The sequence below is a fragment of the Onychostoma macrolepis genome, chromosome 08 (genome assembly GCF_012432095.1).
Source record: "Onychostoma macrolepis isolate SWU-2019 chromosome 08, ASM1243209v1, whole genome shotgun sequence".
Lineage (NCBI taxonomy): Eukaryota > Metazoa > Chordata > Actinopteri > Cypriniformes > Cyprinidae > Onychostoma > Onychostoma macrolepis.
The window spans coordinates 29179186-29195680 of NC_081162.1; the positions used below are offsets into that span (position 1 = coordinate 29179186).

The 16495-nt window shown below is 37.5% G+C and overlaps 1 protein-coding gene across 1 annotated transcript in view; it reads left to right on the forward strand.

Annotated features, from left to right (window-relative positions):
* The window catches only part of LOC131545633 (transmembrane protein 198-like), an 18146-nt gene extending 1704 nt beyond the window's left edge, over nt 1–16442 (forward strand). The window contains 5 exon segments of the mRNA XM_058784647.1: nt 1233–1459; nt 10914–11306; nt 11309–11455; nt 14478–14584; nt 14660–16442. Of these exon segments, the coding sequence (XP_058640630.1) occupies nt 1324–1459; nt 10914–11306; nt 11309–11455; nt 14478–14584; nt 14660–14812 (936 nt within the window). The 5' untranslated portion in view covers nt 1233–1323 and the 3' untranslated portion in view covers nt 14813–16442.
* Nucleotides 16443–16495: the final 53 nt, after the last annotated feature.

The window sequence follows — 16495 nt, forward strand, 5'->3', positions numbered from 1 at the left end:
ATTGACAAATACGAACAAACATCAGATTACCACACATTACAAATAAACGAACCAGCATCAAACATCCCTTTCACAACAACAGAATCACTGCCATAGATGTAAAATGACAGCTGTGATATCACAAAGATTTATTTTACAGAGCTATACTGGAGGATATAATTGATCTTTGAGTAATGACCGGATGGTAATAACTCATATTCACCATAAAGAGGATGAGATGCATCCTGAAGAATTGCTTTTCCTCACAGCTCTAAATTCACATAGTTTGATCATACTATGCTGTTGTTTCCCGGCAATATTACTGGCCATATTAACATATGGACATCTGTAAAAATACATTTACATATCACCTCAGTGATAAAACTCATGGATTCGGACGGCGATTTATTCAGTGGAGGAGCGAGTTCTGTGATCCTACGAACCCGGGAACCACGTCACATGATTGTCTGCTTTACAAATTTATTCTTATTATTGTGTCAAATGTATTTAAAAATACATATTATTTATGTAAAACGTATTTTTATTATTCCAAGCATATTTTATAATATACTGTATAGTCCTATTTATTATTTGATTATTTAGATCTCCTGTTTAAAGATAGGAAAATAGACGCGCTATAGTTGTACAGTATATAGTTATACACGATGTAGTTATATGTATAACTGTATATAATACACATTTTAAAATTGCATTGCTGCCCTAATAAAGACCCATTTTGAATGTGCTTTTCTTCTCTTTCTGCTCCCAGTCGCTGTGGTGGAGCAGTTATGAAATATTGCTCTTTTAAATATTTTCCATCCTTTCAGAAATAAATATGCATGCAAATTACAGCAAAGTACAACAATTACCGTACAATGTTCGGCAGTGGTCAAAAAGGTATTAAACATTGAATTTTCAATTGATTTTCAATCGATTCAACGTAACTCCCTGTAAATGATGAAAATAACTTGCGTCGCCCTGAGAAACAGTTACCGGCCGAATACGGCTTAAGTAATGCAAATAGTTTTTTTTTAGGGAGCAACGCTATACTGTAATGTAGTAACTTTCCCCAACACTGTTTATGGTCTTCATCTTGGTGGGTGTGGGTGGGATTTCTCAGGCCTGCAGGAGCCGCTTCTGATTCATGATTAATCAGCAAACGCATGACATGATCCTGTAACGAGTAAATGTGTGATGAAAGTGGCTTACCTTCTCTTGCCTTCTGTTTAAAACAATGTTTTCTTTTTTTTCAGACACTTTTGAACACATCTGGACCAATCTAAGGATTTGATACACATCCGTTCTCTCTTCATCTGCAAAAGCATCTGTCCGTTTGAGACCAGCATGATGAACGAGTCTCTATCTGCGACGGAGACCGTGAGAGTCGTCTGCGCTCAGGAGATCAGGAGAGAATATGAGCTCTTACCAGCCGTTACCTGCTCGCTCTGCTTCGCTCTGGGCCTCATTTACTGTTTCTGCGGTGAGTCTGAACCAAACACGGGCCGAGCTTCTGATGAAGTTAACCGTAGAGTGCATGACCACAAAATCCTACAGGAGGGATGAAATGATTTCTACTGGATTCAGAGGTTTGGATTCGGGTAAACATACCTATTAAGCTCACCAAAATCTACTTTGAGACATTTTTAGTGCACAAGATATTGGTTTCAGTACAAAAAGTTATGTTAAAATAAAATATTAATCTCTCACACAAAAATATTTAATTTTATTTTTAATTGCAAAAGCATTTCAATTAAGATATACATCATTTAATTCAAAACGGTTGGCTGTGCTTAATGGGTACATTTTTGTACCCTTCCCCTGTTCCTATTAAGCTCACATCATGCTTTATTAAAAATTCTTGTTTATTTTAAGGAAAATTTTTAAAGAATAATTGTAAAAATATATTTTTTTGAAGTCAATCACAAAAAAAACAGAACACTAAAATCAAGCAACAAGGCATTCAATTTGATCAATAATATATTCATAATGAAGTGTGATTTAAGCACATTGCAGCATCTAGACTAGTGCACGTTCAGCTAAGTAACATTCAAAAATCAAATAAAACATTTCATTCGTGGGGATGAACACAGAAACTAGCCTCATTTTGAAACCTCTTGTTAAATGGATGTCAGCTTATCTATGGTCTCTTAAGACTGGAATACACTACACGATTTTCCACAGATTTACAGTCTGGAGAAGTTGATGCTAGTTACACTGGTAACAAGTCGTGGAGGCTCAGCCCAAGCATCCACCGGAGCATCTTCATTTCCATGGCATGGAGGGCCAACTCATGTTTCTTAGTCGTGGGCCAGCATTCAGCGCCATAGAGAGCGACTGGGCGAACTACGGTCTTGTAGACCTTTGCCTTCAGATATTCTGGCATTTTCTTATCACACAGGACTCCGGTGACCTGTCTCCACTTGAGCCACGCCGCGTTGGTTCTTGCTCGTGCGTCGGAGATGGTGTCGCCGTCTGACGTGACCAGGGACCCGAGGTATTAACATAAGGAATGAGGACGTCAGACGACGACTCCGAGTGGCCGCAATAACGGAGAAGATGCGGGAAGCCCGCCTGAGATGGTATGGCCACACCATGCGCAGTGACGAGGACATCGGAGGACGTCACAAACCGAGCTAAATGGAGGAGACAGAGCCGAGCTGCAGACCCTGTGTGAACACGGGAGAATGCCAGGAAAGAGAGAGAAGTTGATGCTATAGTTGCCAAAGATTAGAGCCAGTCTGCAGATTTGAGTCGACAGAATCCATAGAAAATCGATTAACTTAACTTAAAGTGACAACAATCAGTTAATATTTAAAGTCTGTTCATGAAGTATTTACATAGACGTTCAATGTGGAAGATCTTAAAGAGAGCACACTGAGCTTAATTGAAACAGCAACAATTTTTAATATATTTTATGTAATATTTATTAAAATGACAGGATTTTGCTAAATAAATAGTCTAGGTCATTTATTTTTTTTATTTAATTCATTATTTGACAGAAACAATAGACAGTCAGAAAACTGCCCCAGAATTAGCTACAGAACTAAATTTCATCTGCTGTCCCAGGGCAGGAAAACATCAGTATAATACCATGTACAGTAAAATCCCCCCCAAAATTTAACAGATAAAAAATATAATCCCCCACATAGAAACTGCAATCCAAATTTCTACAAAATATCCCCATAAATACTACAAAGCATCATCCTACAAACAATTATAAAACATTTTTACAACTCACCAAAATTCCATTCAGAATACAGAAATACTCAATGTTCACTCACCTGACTCGTCTTTAACCATATTTTCAAATGTAGCTTAAACTGTGCTAAAGTGGAACACTGTCTTATATTAATTGGTAAATTATTCCAGTTATTAACAGCCCTTACAGAGAAAGCTGAACGACCAAAATCAGTAACTCTAAAATTCACTGTACAATCACCTCTAGACGAAGCTCTAGTTTGTCTTATATTTTCAGTGCAAGAGAAAACAAATTCCTTCAAGGGTGAAGGTGCAAGATTGTTAACAATTTTGTACATTAAACAACAATTATAAAACACAATAAAATTGTCAAAAGTAAAAAAGATTCTACTTATTAATAATCAAACAATGATGATACCTGTAAGGTTTCTTGTCGAATACTTTTAGAGCACATTTATACAAAGTACATAAAGGTCTAAGAGTACATTTTCCTGCTTGCGAACATGAAGTAATACAATAAGAGAAATGAGAAAAAATCAAAGAATTCAAAAAGACTCTTGAAGCTTCTATTGAAAGTTGACTCCATATAAATTAAACATTTCTAAGTTGAGGTGTCACTGCAAAGACTATTTTTCGAACATGCTTTTCAAATGTTAGATGAGAATCTAAAATAACTCCAAGATACTTAAAATCTGGTACAATTTGTAATTTTTCACCATTAACTAATACATCTGGTTGGACTTCCTCCTTCTTTTTAATTTTAAAATACATACATGCACTTTTACGAATGTTTAATGTTAAGCAGCACTGAGTAAACCAATCTAGAATTTTTGTCATTGCAGTGTCATGTGCATACATTTGAATATGTACATCAGGACAAACATCTGGAAAATCATTCAAATACAAACTAAAGAGTAATGGCCCTAGGGTTGACCCCTGAGGAACCCCTGTGGGACAATCTCTTAAAGAAGATATGCATGTATTAATCTGGGTACACTGTTTCCTTGATGTAAGATAAGACTCAATCCATTTGATTGTATCTTCCGAAAAATTTAAATGTGATAATTTAGATAATAAAATGTTGTGATTTAGTGTATCGAATGCCTTTTGTAGATCAAGGAACACAGCACCCACAACCCCACCCTAATCTAATTTTGACCGAATTTGCTCAATAAAATAACATTCAGCAGTTTCTGTCGAATGCTGTTTACGAAACCCAAATTGCATAGGACATAATAAATTATTTTGTATATCTACGAAGTTCACAATTTGCTCAGTTACTACTTTGAAATGCAAGTTTTACTAAATTCACTGAATTAATTTCCTTATATCTTATTCCAAATTTATCACTCAAATTTTGAACTGAGTCAACGAAGTAATTATTAAATACATCAGCAATTTCATCAGGTTTATCAATTATACTTCCTTTAAAATCAAATTCTAAACATTTATTACATGATTTAATGTCTTTCTTTATCAATTTATTAATAGTTTGCCATACCCTTTTACTATTGCCTTTAGCCTCATTTAGAATATTAACAAGAAATTGTGCCTTAGCCTGCCGTAATGTCTTAACTACCTTATTTCTTAAACTATTAAAAAGAAGTCGATCTTGTTGCAAACCAGATTTTATAGCTTTTTTTAAAGCAGTATCACGCTTTTTCATAAGCATCCATACCTGTTCATTAATCCATGGTAAATTATTCTTTCTATACTTATTTGCAACTAGTTTTGTATATTTATTTATTTAGCTCCTCTATAAATATTCTATGTGCAGTTTCCAAGTTTTCAAAAAAAATAAAAGTGATTGCCAATCAATTTGTCCAAGCTCTTCTTCAAAAGCACTCATATCCTTTTTTGGTATTCTATATGAATAATTCTGGTTACTCTGGGTTAGTATTATGATATACAAATCTATTCTTATTCAGCTTCCTGGAAACAAGTATTAAATTGTGATCTGATATTCCAGTTAAAAGATTAATTCTGTCTGGTTTGTTAGTAAAGATAAGATCTAATAAGGTTCGAGAAGTAGCTGTAATTCGTGTAGGGCCCTCAACTAATTGTGTAAAATCATGTAATTTAGTTACTTCCTTCAGTTTCTTTTTGGTCGTTTTAACAGACCAGTTAAGATCGAAATCTCCCAAAACAATACACTCTTTACTTATCTCAATTTCTTTAAAAAGTTTTCTAAAATGATCAAAAAATGAAATATCAGATGAAGGGGGCCTATAAACTGCAACAATGGTGAAAGACATTTGAGAAGATAAAGTAATTAAAACAGCAATACATTCAAAATCATTTGAGCATTCAAGATGAACTTGTTTACTTATAAAATGATCTCTAACATAAATAAGAAGCCCTCCTCCTCTGCAATTTTTCCTATCTTGTCTGAAATATTTATACCCAGGCATTGCTAAAGATGCACTAGGAAAAGTTTTAGTTAACCACGTTTCAGACAAACACAAGTCTAAATTTGAGTCTATAAGCTATTTTTCAAGTTGTTTATGTTTTGATAACATACTTCGAACATTTAAATGTCCTCCTAAAATACCCTTCGGTTTAGCCCCACGGTCCCAAATTATTTTAGAATGGTTCACCGCTTGAAAGTATTGCAGCTTGCGATGCTTCTCCACGGCTGATTCACGGTGTGGCGTCGAGGAAACTCTTCTAATACACATCCAAACCACAGTTAACCCCGGCGTGATCACCAATGGCCATCGTGGGAATCTCAGGTGAATCACCAACAAACTCCGGCAAAACAACCAGGCCACGATCAGTCTCGGCTTGATCACCATTATCCGGCGAGGACCGCAAAACACCTCCAGGTGCAGCATCATAGTCCAACCACACACCGAGCACCACCGATGACACCAGGGCCTGGGTTGAGCTGAATATCACCAGCCAGAAGCGCTGTCGTCAAATAAAGCAGTACTTTTCTCTGAGGCCGTGTAGATCTCACACGTGTTGAGTTCCTTTGTACAGTTGGAATTGAAGCCTTTCCGTGATTTAAAACAGTGGAATGCGAGGCGAGCGGTCCTAGTTCACTGAGATGAACTGCCGATTGAAGCTCGTTGCAACGTACGTGAGTCCAACAACACTGAACCGAAACATATAGGAGGGCAATCATATATCCGTAAAACAACGTTTTCTGCATGAATTTCATCTTGTGGGGATTCAGGAGAGCTGCAGCATAATTATTCTTTGGGTTATGAAAATTAGATTGTTTTAATTTAGTCCTGAGAGCAGCTCCTGCCGCGCTACTCTTCAGGGACGCCATCTGAGATTGCCATGTATTAAGTTCATACATATTTTAATATGAACAACTATTGTTAACAATATCTATGAAATGATACTTTTTCTTATTGATGTCACACTGAAGCTGTGTGATTTTCATAGTAGTGCACCCTTTAAGCTCACCTTACAATAATATGAAACCTTTAAAAATTACAGCACTGTAAAACCACAGACCAGCAATAAACTGTACATTTATAATATTATGGATTTGAAAGTACAAGCCAGTAATGTCTGTGAAGTAATATGTGACCCTGGACCACAAAACCAGTCTTAAGTCGCTGGGGTATATTTGTAGCAATAGCCAAAAATACATTGCATGGGTCAAAATTATCCATTTTTATTTTATGCCAAAAATCATTAGGATATTAAGTAAAGATCATGTTCCATGAAGATATTTAGTGACTTTCCTACCGTAAATATATCAAAACTTCATGTTTGATTAGTAATATGCATTGCTAAGAACTTCATTTGAACAACTTTAAAGGTGATTTTCTCAATATTTAGATTTTTTTGCTCCCTCAGATTCCAGATTTTCAAATAGTTGTATCTCAGACAAATATTGTCCAACAAACCATACATCAATGGAAAGATTATTTATTCAACTTTCAGATGATGTATGAATCTCAATTTAAAAAAATGTCCCTTATGACTGGTTTTGTGGTCCAGGGTCACATATGTTAGCGTAGCACACGATCTTATACAGCTAGTCAGCTAACTGTGTTCTCTAGCATCTGCGCTGTGTTGCTAAAACTATCTTTTGGATCTAATGTAATTATTTCTCACATTCAAGTTTTTAGAGACAGACAGCGTGAACACATGTAGACTCATATCTCGGTGTGCAATGATCTGATTGACTTGAAATTATAGGAGGTATATAGTAACAAACATATCAATTGGTTAAGACATCAAGTAGGATAATAAATTATTTTTTCTTTTTATAATCTGATCTCAAAAATGGAAGTGTGCTTAATGGGTACATGAGTTTAATAGGTACGTTAACTGTTTCTGTACCGTTTAGTTATTCTTGTGTACACAATAACAAAAATTCAGTGTAACTAACTAGAACTAGAACTTTAGCTGTTGCAGGTTCTTTTGAAACATTTTGACCTTTGTCTGTGGTTTTTGGGTGTATGTTACACTTCTGAGGCAAGTAGGGCTGCAGCTAATCTATTAATCTATTGATGTTTCTTAGATTAATCAGATTAAAGACCCAAGTTTTTTGTACTTTATTGAAAAGCGACCCACATCCTACCCAGTGTTGTCTTCCAAGCGATGTGCAAACTGAAGTCTATCAAATTAAATATAGTGATTATGTTATACATAAAGGGTTAATGCTAACTAATTCACAGGTATTTAAGCGCTTTATGCTTTCTGCGGTTATGCCATAATGTGGCCATACACAAGCATGTTTTCAGCTGTTACGATAGCTATCTGAATAACAGTTACACAAGGAAACTCAGAACAATAAGACAGTGTGTAAAATGCTGTGCTATTTAAAACATGATTAAATCCTATTGTAAAAACAGATGCACCTCCTCCTGAACGCTGTTGGACTGAACAAACAGCCTTAGATGGCTTTGGTTCTCTAAGTTTAGCTCTATTGTTAGTCAGGAAGGACATCCAAAAATATCCGACTGTACACAATCCTGACTGACTTACCTGCTGCTGTAAAAGCTCTTGCTGTTTTCTGCAACAGAACGAGCCCTAGAAACAGCTAACCTGTGATGCTGTGGATTGGTAGCACATAACTGGCTACTAACCACTTATTAAAACGTCTTTATTCTCCTGCCCACAGATTAAGGCCTTAAAGAGGTCTTAAATCAGAGCAGAAAGTCTTAAAGGGGTCATATGATGTTGCTAAAAAGAAAATTATTTTGTGTATTTTGTGTAATGCAATGTGTTTACGCCGTTCGAGGTTCAAAAAACACATTATTTTCCACATACTGTACATTATTGTTGCTCCTCTATGCTCCGCCTTTCTGAAACGCACCGATTTTTACAAAGCTCATCGTTCTGAGAAGTGAGGTGTGCTCTGATTGGCCAGCTATCCAGTGCGTTGTGATTGGCCGAATACCTCAAGCGTGAGATGGAAATGTTGCGCCCCTCGCCATGTTGTGATGCCGTGTCCCGGCGCGACGAGTCTAAAACAATAAAACCCATTATAAACAAGGCATTTGTTGCATTCAGTGAGGACATAATTACTGATTATAATGACGGTGTTGCATCGTGCCGCGTAAACATAACACCATGTCTGCATTTGTGATTGGAGAAACACCAAGCAAGCTCTACTCTACACTGCTCAAAGCTCGCATTTGAATCGTCAGTAGCAAATTCTTTAAATATCGAAACGTACTTACAGGCTGTGAGTCAGAAGCACCAGACTGTCCTTGCGATGTTGGAATTGCCCCACTTTATAGTGTTCACAGCCATTCATAGTGTTCACATTGTAGGCTACTCTCTCAGGTTCAGGAAATAGTCCTCCGTAAAATTCGCTGCACATACTCGAATATTTGCGTTGTACTGTTCTGGAACAGTGTTGAAGATATAACTTAACCACTGATTTCTAGTTTCTAGCCCAAACAAAGTTTCACAATGAAACACGCAGTGTCTCCACGACATGGTGGCGGCAACAACAATACTAGATCTAGATGAAAGACCCATCTCTTTAACCTGGCTTACACATAATACACTATCGTATTTCTATAATTCAAATCCGTTAAAGGATTGTTAGACTGCATTAATTAGGTCAACCGGAACCGGGAACACTTCCCATAACACCCGTTGTACCTGTTACATCGTTAGAAGAATGGCATCTACGCTAATATTAGTCTGTTTCTTTCTTATTCCGAGATCACCGTAGCCTCCCGATCCAGTCCGTATCCAGATCAGATTCAGACCAGCCCTGAACTTCAGCGGAGACGAGGACACCTAGATGAGCCCCAGAGACTGATCCCCAGTGAAGACCTCGTCTCCTAGACGGCCATCAGGACAAGACCACAGGAACCAGACGAGTCCTCTGCACAATCTGACTCTGCTGCAGCCTAGATTTAAACTGCTGATTTTGTCTGGCCAGAGGAGAGTGACACTATTTCGACTCACTATTTCCCGTCTAAATACTGTAAAGCTGATATAAAGCCACCCAGCTTTATATCAAGCTGATGTAAAGCTGCTTTGATACAATTTGCATTGTTAAAAGCGCTATACAAATAATAGTGACTTGACTTGAATACTACAGCAAGAATAATAGTTATGCCTTCTTTCTTTGCGTATACGTTTGGGTGGTATGCTTATCTTCCCACACTGATGTAGATGGGGGCGTGTTTAAACGAGGCGTTTTAGGAGGGCGTGGACGAGTCTTAACTTTTATAAAGAGTATCTCTTTGGGTTTGAGACTAATCTTTGCAACTTTACAGATCTTATCTATGCACAAAAAGCTTGTAACATTCCAAAGAGAAAGGAAAACATGAAATCGCATCATATGACCCCTTTAAATTAATAATCCTGTTTTCCAATATCTAAACATCCTTAAATCAAGACACATTTAGTAGAAATGCAAAATGAAGGCATGAAGAATAGGACAATATTTGGCCAAGATACAACTATTTAAAAATCTGGAATCTGGAATCTGAGGGTGCAAAGAAATCTAAATATTGAGATTAAATATAATCAGCTTTAAAGTTGTCCAAATGAAGTTCTTAGCAATGCATATTACTAATCAAAAATGAAGTTTTAATATACTTATGGTAGGAAATTTACAAAATGACTTCATGGAACATGATCTTTACTTAATATCCTAATGTCCTTAATATTAAGTAAAGGTGGTCTAGGATACTTAATATCCTAGACCACAGGAACCAGATCAGTCCTCTGCACAATCTGACTTTGCTGCAGCATGGAACAAACTGCTGGTTCGTCTGGTCAGAGGAAAACTGACCCCGACTGAGCCTGGTTTCTCTCAAGGTTTTTTCTCCATTCTGTCACCGATGGAGTTTTGGTTCCTCTGGCTTGCTTAGTTGGGGACACTTAATTTCCAGCGATATCGTCGACTTGATCGCACAGATACTATTTAAACTGAACTGAGCTGGACGTGACATCACTGAATCAATGATGAACTGCCTTTAACTGAATATTGAGCATTTACTATTGTCCTTTTGCATTACTGAGACACTATTTTCCTATTTGATACTGTAAAGTTGCTTTGAAACACTCTATATTGTTAAAAGCATTATATAAATAAAGGTGACTTGACTTATTGATTTATGGCATTAAAGAAAAATTAATAATTTAGACCTATACAATGTATTGCTGGCTATTGCTACAAATATACCTGTGCTGCTTATGACTGCTTTTGTGCTGCAGGGACACAGTTGAGGACGTGTGGTGAAGGTGATAGTGTGTGATCAGTGGAATCATCGTCTGTAATGTTCTCGCCTGCTCCTCAGGTTACCGCTGTTTCAGGACGGTGTTGTTTGTGTCGGGGCTGGCGTCCGGCTCTGCGGTGGGTCAGCTGCTGTGTGTGTGGGAGTGTGTGCTGGACGGCTGGGCGCAGGCGGGCGTTTCTCTGGGCCTGGGTCTGCTAGCAGCGCTGCTGGCGGTGCAGGTGCGCAGCGTGGGGCTGTTCCTCAGCGGCCTGCAGCTGGGTGCGCTGCTCTCCGGCGCCGCCCTGCTGCTGCTGGGGCAGTATTACCCCGTGCTCAGCCCGCCCTGGGCTCCGGTCAGCGCCGCCGCAGGGACCAGCCTTCTCTTCGCCGTCCTCGCTCTGCGCTGGAGGAGGGCCATGATGGTAGCTGCGACAGCGGCGGTCGGGGCGGCGGTGGCCGTGGGGTGTGTGGATTACTGGCTGAGACGCCCGTGCTGCTGCTGCAGGCGTATGAGGGTCTGCAGAGACGGCAGGGCTTGTGCTGGTACAGCTGGGCGGTCATCGGGGTTTGGCCTGTACTCACAGCACTGGGAACACTGGTCCAGTGCAGCATCACCCATGACGGTATCAGCACACATCACACACAAACCACACAACACACACACACAGGTCACATTACACCACAACATACAGCGGTGGCCAAAATGATTAGAGCACTAGTATTATCAGCAGCTAAAAATGGTTTTAAATCAGTTATTTCTATCTGATTTAAGATAGGGGGGGGGGTTGAAATATGACCGACGTATTCTTGACAGCGTTCCAGAATACATACGCAAACTATAAGAAGAAAAATGTATACATTATGCAGGGTTTCTGTAGGTCTTAGAAAGTCTTAATTAAGGCCTTTATAAGGTCTGAAATCAGAGCAGAAAGTCTTACATTCATAAAGTCGTGGCATTAAATGTTGCATGAACTGCAAATAACGAATCTCTTCTTCAGTATTTTTGTCTTGTTTTTCAGTTCAAATATCTAAACATCCATAAATCAAGATACATTTACTGGAGATACAGAATGAAGATGAGTAGTCTTGTTTTCTGAGAAACTGAACAAGATTGAGTGAGTTTATGCTTAAAACAATAACTAATATCTGCCAGTGGAGAATGAAAACTTGTTTTTACTTTGAATTAAGTTGATTTCTAACTGTCCATTGACAGATATTTGTTCTTGTTTTAAACATAAACTCACTTCATTTTGATCAGTTTCTCAGAAAACAAGACAAAAATACTAAGGAAGAGCATTGCAGTGTGATCAGAAGGTACAGTAAAGTTACTTCCATATTCTAGTGTTTGCAGAGGCGGACAGTAACTAAGTACATTTACTCGAGTATTGTACTTAAGTATACTTTTTGAGTATCTGTACTTGAGTATTATTTTTTCTGGAAACTTATAACTTTAACTTCACTACACTCCACTGCATTTCTATCAAAGTCCTGGAAGTAGAGAGTCGTTACTCTGTAGCAGCTTTTAAAGTCAGCGGGTGATATTTTTTCTTCTCTAAAATGTGACTATCTTTTTTCATCAGACAGTTTATCAGTAATCACTCTTGCACATTAAGTGATTTCCCAGCATTTTTTGAACACTGACCAGTTGCAAATGTGATATTTATTTACAACAATTCAATAATAAGAAGTTAATATTGGTATAGTGGTATATATTAGACACAATATTGCCTGATTTTGCTAAATTGTGTAAGTGAAAATATTACCTATAAAGCCACAGAAGAACTGTTGTGTGTCTCCTAAAACACAGGTGTTTGGCTCGAAGCAGCGCTGCAGACCGTTGTGTGTGTGACATCAAAGCACCGCGAGAGCGATTAGACAGCATTTTTACATTTTTTGTTTTGATGTCAAATAAGTCTTGCTCTTTTGCTTTCTGGTAAAGCAGTGTTGCTGTTGTAAAGTTATACAGCTTATCACTCTGTATTTACAGGATTTCACTGTCCACTCTGTGTAAATGTGGATGAATGTCTACACATAGATGTGTGCAGACACTGCCAGAGCCGTGTGAGATCACTGATCACTGTTGTTTTTTTGTTCTATTTTTCCCCATCGGTTTTTAACATTCTAAAAGCTCTTTATTCCAAAGATACTACAAGCTAGTCAGTGTATTCAGTTGGTGTAATGTATTGTAAGTTGCTTCAGAGTTATTGCAAGTATTACATACAACAATAATAAAACTTTTAAAAAGTACTTTTAAAAGCAAGTACTTCTGTACTTTTACTTAAATAAAAATCTGTCTTTACAACTTTCACTTGTAATGGCAGTATCTGTAAGTAATGGAGTTGTGTACTTTGTCCGCCTCTGAGTGTTTGTGAGCAGAGATATTCAAGCCATAAGGGTTTTTTCTGTAAAATCAATGGAAGTTTATTTTCACACTAAGAAAGAAATTTAAGAAAACTAATTGGCGTATTGTGTTCCATTTCATTTATTCCTTAAATTTTCTTCACTTGGTCTTGAAAAGATCTTAAAGAGTCTTAAATTTACCTGCAGAAACCCTACAAAGAAAGAAGGCGTTACCGTGGATGAAGGGAAGACATTCTAGAGTTCATGATTCCTGAATAAAGGATTGATGTGTTGTAGGGCTGGCCAAAAAAAAATTTTTTAGATTAAATGAAGTCGATTTGATATCGATTCTGAAAAGCCGCGAATCAATCTTTTCCGGTATTTATTTTAGCAAATATTTAACACAAGATCTGTTTAATGTGAATCTTATGATCAGTCTTCTCCGCTAGATGCGCGATGTTACAACATAAAGCCTGTCATTCATTCAGTGCTTATCACGGCGGAGATACTGTTGACAAGAACCAAAGACAAAGCAATATGCGTCATATGCAATGCTATAGCAATACTACAAATCTGCGGAAGTATTTGACATCAGTGAATGAATGGTGGACGCACTATTTGTTTACTACACACATACTAAAGCGCAGACGACGCTCGCGGTGTTTTCATATGAACACACAAATATCATCTCCAGCTGTTCTGGGAGTCGTTTCATTAACATTTTACCGTTTAATTTGAGAAGACTACCATCATATCAACACAGCAGCTGCAAGTTCTTCACAGCAACCCGTCAAAATAAAAGTTTGGTTTAATGTGAAGAAACTGTGACAGAAATATATTATTACTTATCTTAAGACTCAGTGTAACAGCAATGCCACTACTACTTTTTAATTTTAACAGTAAACCTCTGTTGTGCAGCACTTTGTTTGCCAAAAAGATAAAAGGGTTTAATTTTCATTTGATTAGGATAAACTAAATTAATGTTTTATGGCTTTATCTGATTACCAGAAAAATTAAGAAAACCATTTTATAGGGCCCTATTATTGTTTTAAAAAAGGACCCTATACATAACAAAAGAATAGGTTTAAAATACAGGCCTGTGGCTCTTAATTTCTTTTTATTAATTCACCATTTGTAAACTGATGTTTACTATTCATATCTTAGAAATATCAATAGCATTTGTATTAAAACTATATTCACTGAATGTAATAATAAAATCAAGAATGGAATCAAATCAGCGCATCTGAATGGATACCCAGCCCTAATGTGTTGTGTTGTGTTGTGTGTGGTATGTGTGTGTGTCAGTGTCTGTGACGGGGAAACAGAAGCAGCTGGATCTGACGCGGATCAGACAGAAGCGTGAGCGCAGACCGCCGGCCCTCCAGCGCTACACCGGAGACGTTCTGGCCCCGGTACCGAACCGCACTGACAGCAGGAGTCTCATACGCTGCTCTTTCACTCGCTGATCTCCGTCTGTCTTTCTCCAGAGTTATCTGGCCAGCCTGCGAGAGCGGCAGACACACACGGGCTCGTCGCTGTGGAGTCTGAGCTCCGTTCATCACACCGTCATCGACTTCGACTCTGAGACGGGATCGCTGGTGCCCCTCACAACCTCGGCGTCGGCTCTTCTCAGACTCTAGAGCGGTTTCTGTCTCCAGTTCAGGAAACTCACGCAAACGCACACAGAAAGGCCTTGTGGGTCGGCAGGGAGCTTCCGTCTGTGAGGCCAGTCCTACACACTTCCTTCAAAAATAGCTTCAGTCTTATTCACAAGACGCTTTGATTATATTGAGATGTGAGGAGAAACGTTTATTAAAGCTGTACAGCTCTATGTGGACTTCTGCTGCTCCTAAAACACTAATTAAGGCTCTTAAATCAGAGCAGAAAGTCTTAAATTCATAAAGTCGTGGTATTAAATGTAAAAATGAATCTCTTCTTGAGTGTTTTTGTCTTGTTCTCCAGTACAAATCTCTAAACATCATTATATCAAGATACTTTTCCTGGAGATGCAAACTGAAGATATGAAGTCTTGTTTTATGAGAAATTGAAGAAAATCAGGCATGTTTGTATAAAACGGGAACAAATGTCTGTTAATAGAGAATGAAAACCTGTTTTCCCTTTGAATTAAGTTGATTTTTCTGTCTCCATTGGTAGATATTTTTTGTTGCTTTAATCATAAACACTTAATTTTGATCGAATTCACAGAAAGACATTCTGTCATGTCATTTTGTTTCTGCAGTAAATCTTGCCTTAAAAATCTTTTTTACATTTTCACTGGAAAACAAGACAAAAATACTGAGGAAGAACCAATGAGATCTGTACTACAGTGAAAGTTATTTCCATATTCTAGTGTTTGTGAGCAGAGATATTCAATCCATAAGCTATTTTTCCTTTTGTAAAATGAATTATAAAGTAATGGAGATGTTAGAATTTGTATTTTAAATAACACTGTAAGTGTTGCTAATACAAGACACTCACATTTACAGTCTTTAAAGGGTCTTTAAAAAGTCATACATTTATCTCCATAAAATCTGCAGAAACCCAGGTATATATATATAAGACGTCACATTTGAAAATAACTTGCAAAACATTGCTTAATATTGTTCTTGATTTGTCTGATTGGTGTTTAGCGTATGCTAGCAGTAGAGAAGATGTTGGGGTCTCGGGATCAGAGAGATTCGTTAAGACATCTGATCGCTCTGTAGATGAAATACAGCAGATTAACCTCGGATGAGTTTAAAGAGTATGTTTCACAGTAAAATAGAAGAAAAAGATTTGACACAATCCAGGCATCCATGAAAAAAAAAGTGATTCCGGAAATGAATCTTGAAAAGCGTCTGTATGTCTGAGTGGAGGGTGGGATCTGATGCTCTGGTGCGGCTCGAGATCATTGGTCATTTCTGTAACGTGCTCCGGATATACAGCAGACGTTTTCATTGTACAAGAGCACACAGAACTAATGCATTATTCTCCAGAGAAAAATGAAAGTCTTGAGGGTTTGGAACTGAACTATTCATGTAAATATGAAAATAGATGCGCTGATCTCTGGATCTCTGAAAATGATTTTAGTTTCAATCCTTTATTATTAATACAAATTAATATATTTGATAATATTCAAATTCATTTGCATAATTAAAAATGAATCAAAGGTGAATCAAAAGCCTGCAAGCGTCTAATACATAGTCATACATAAATATAAATACAGTATATGTGCTCATGTATACATCAGCATTAGAGAAAAACAGATGACTAATAAACTGTTGACAAAGACTTGTAATATGTCTGATATCTTAACTAGAGATACTGATGCTCTGTTTGAAGTG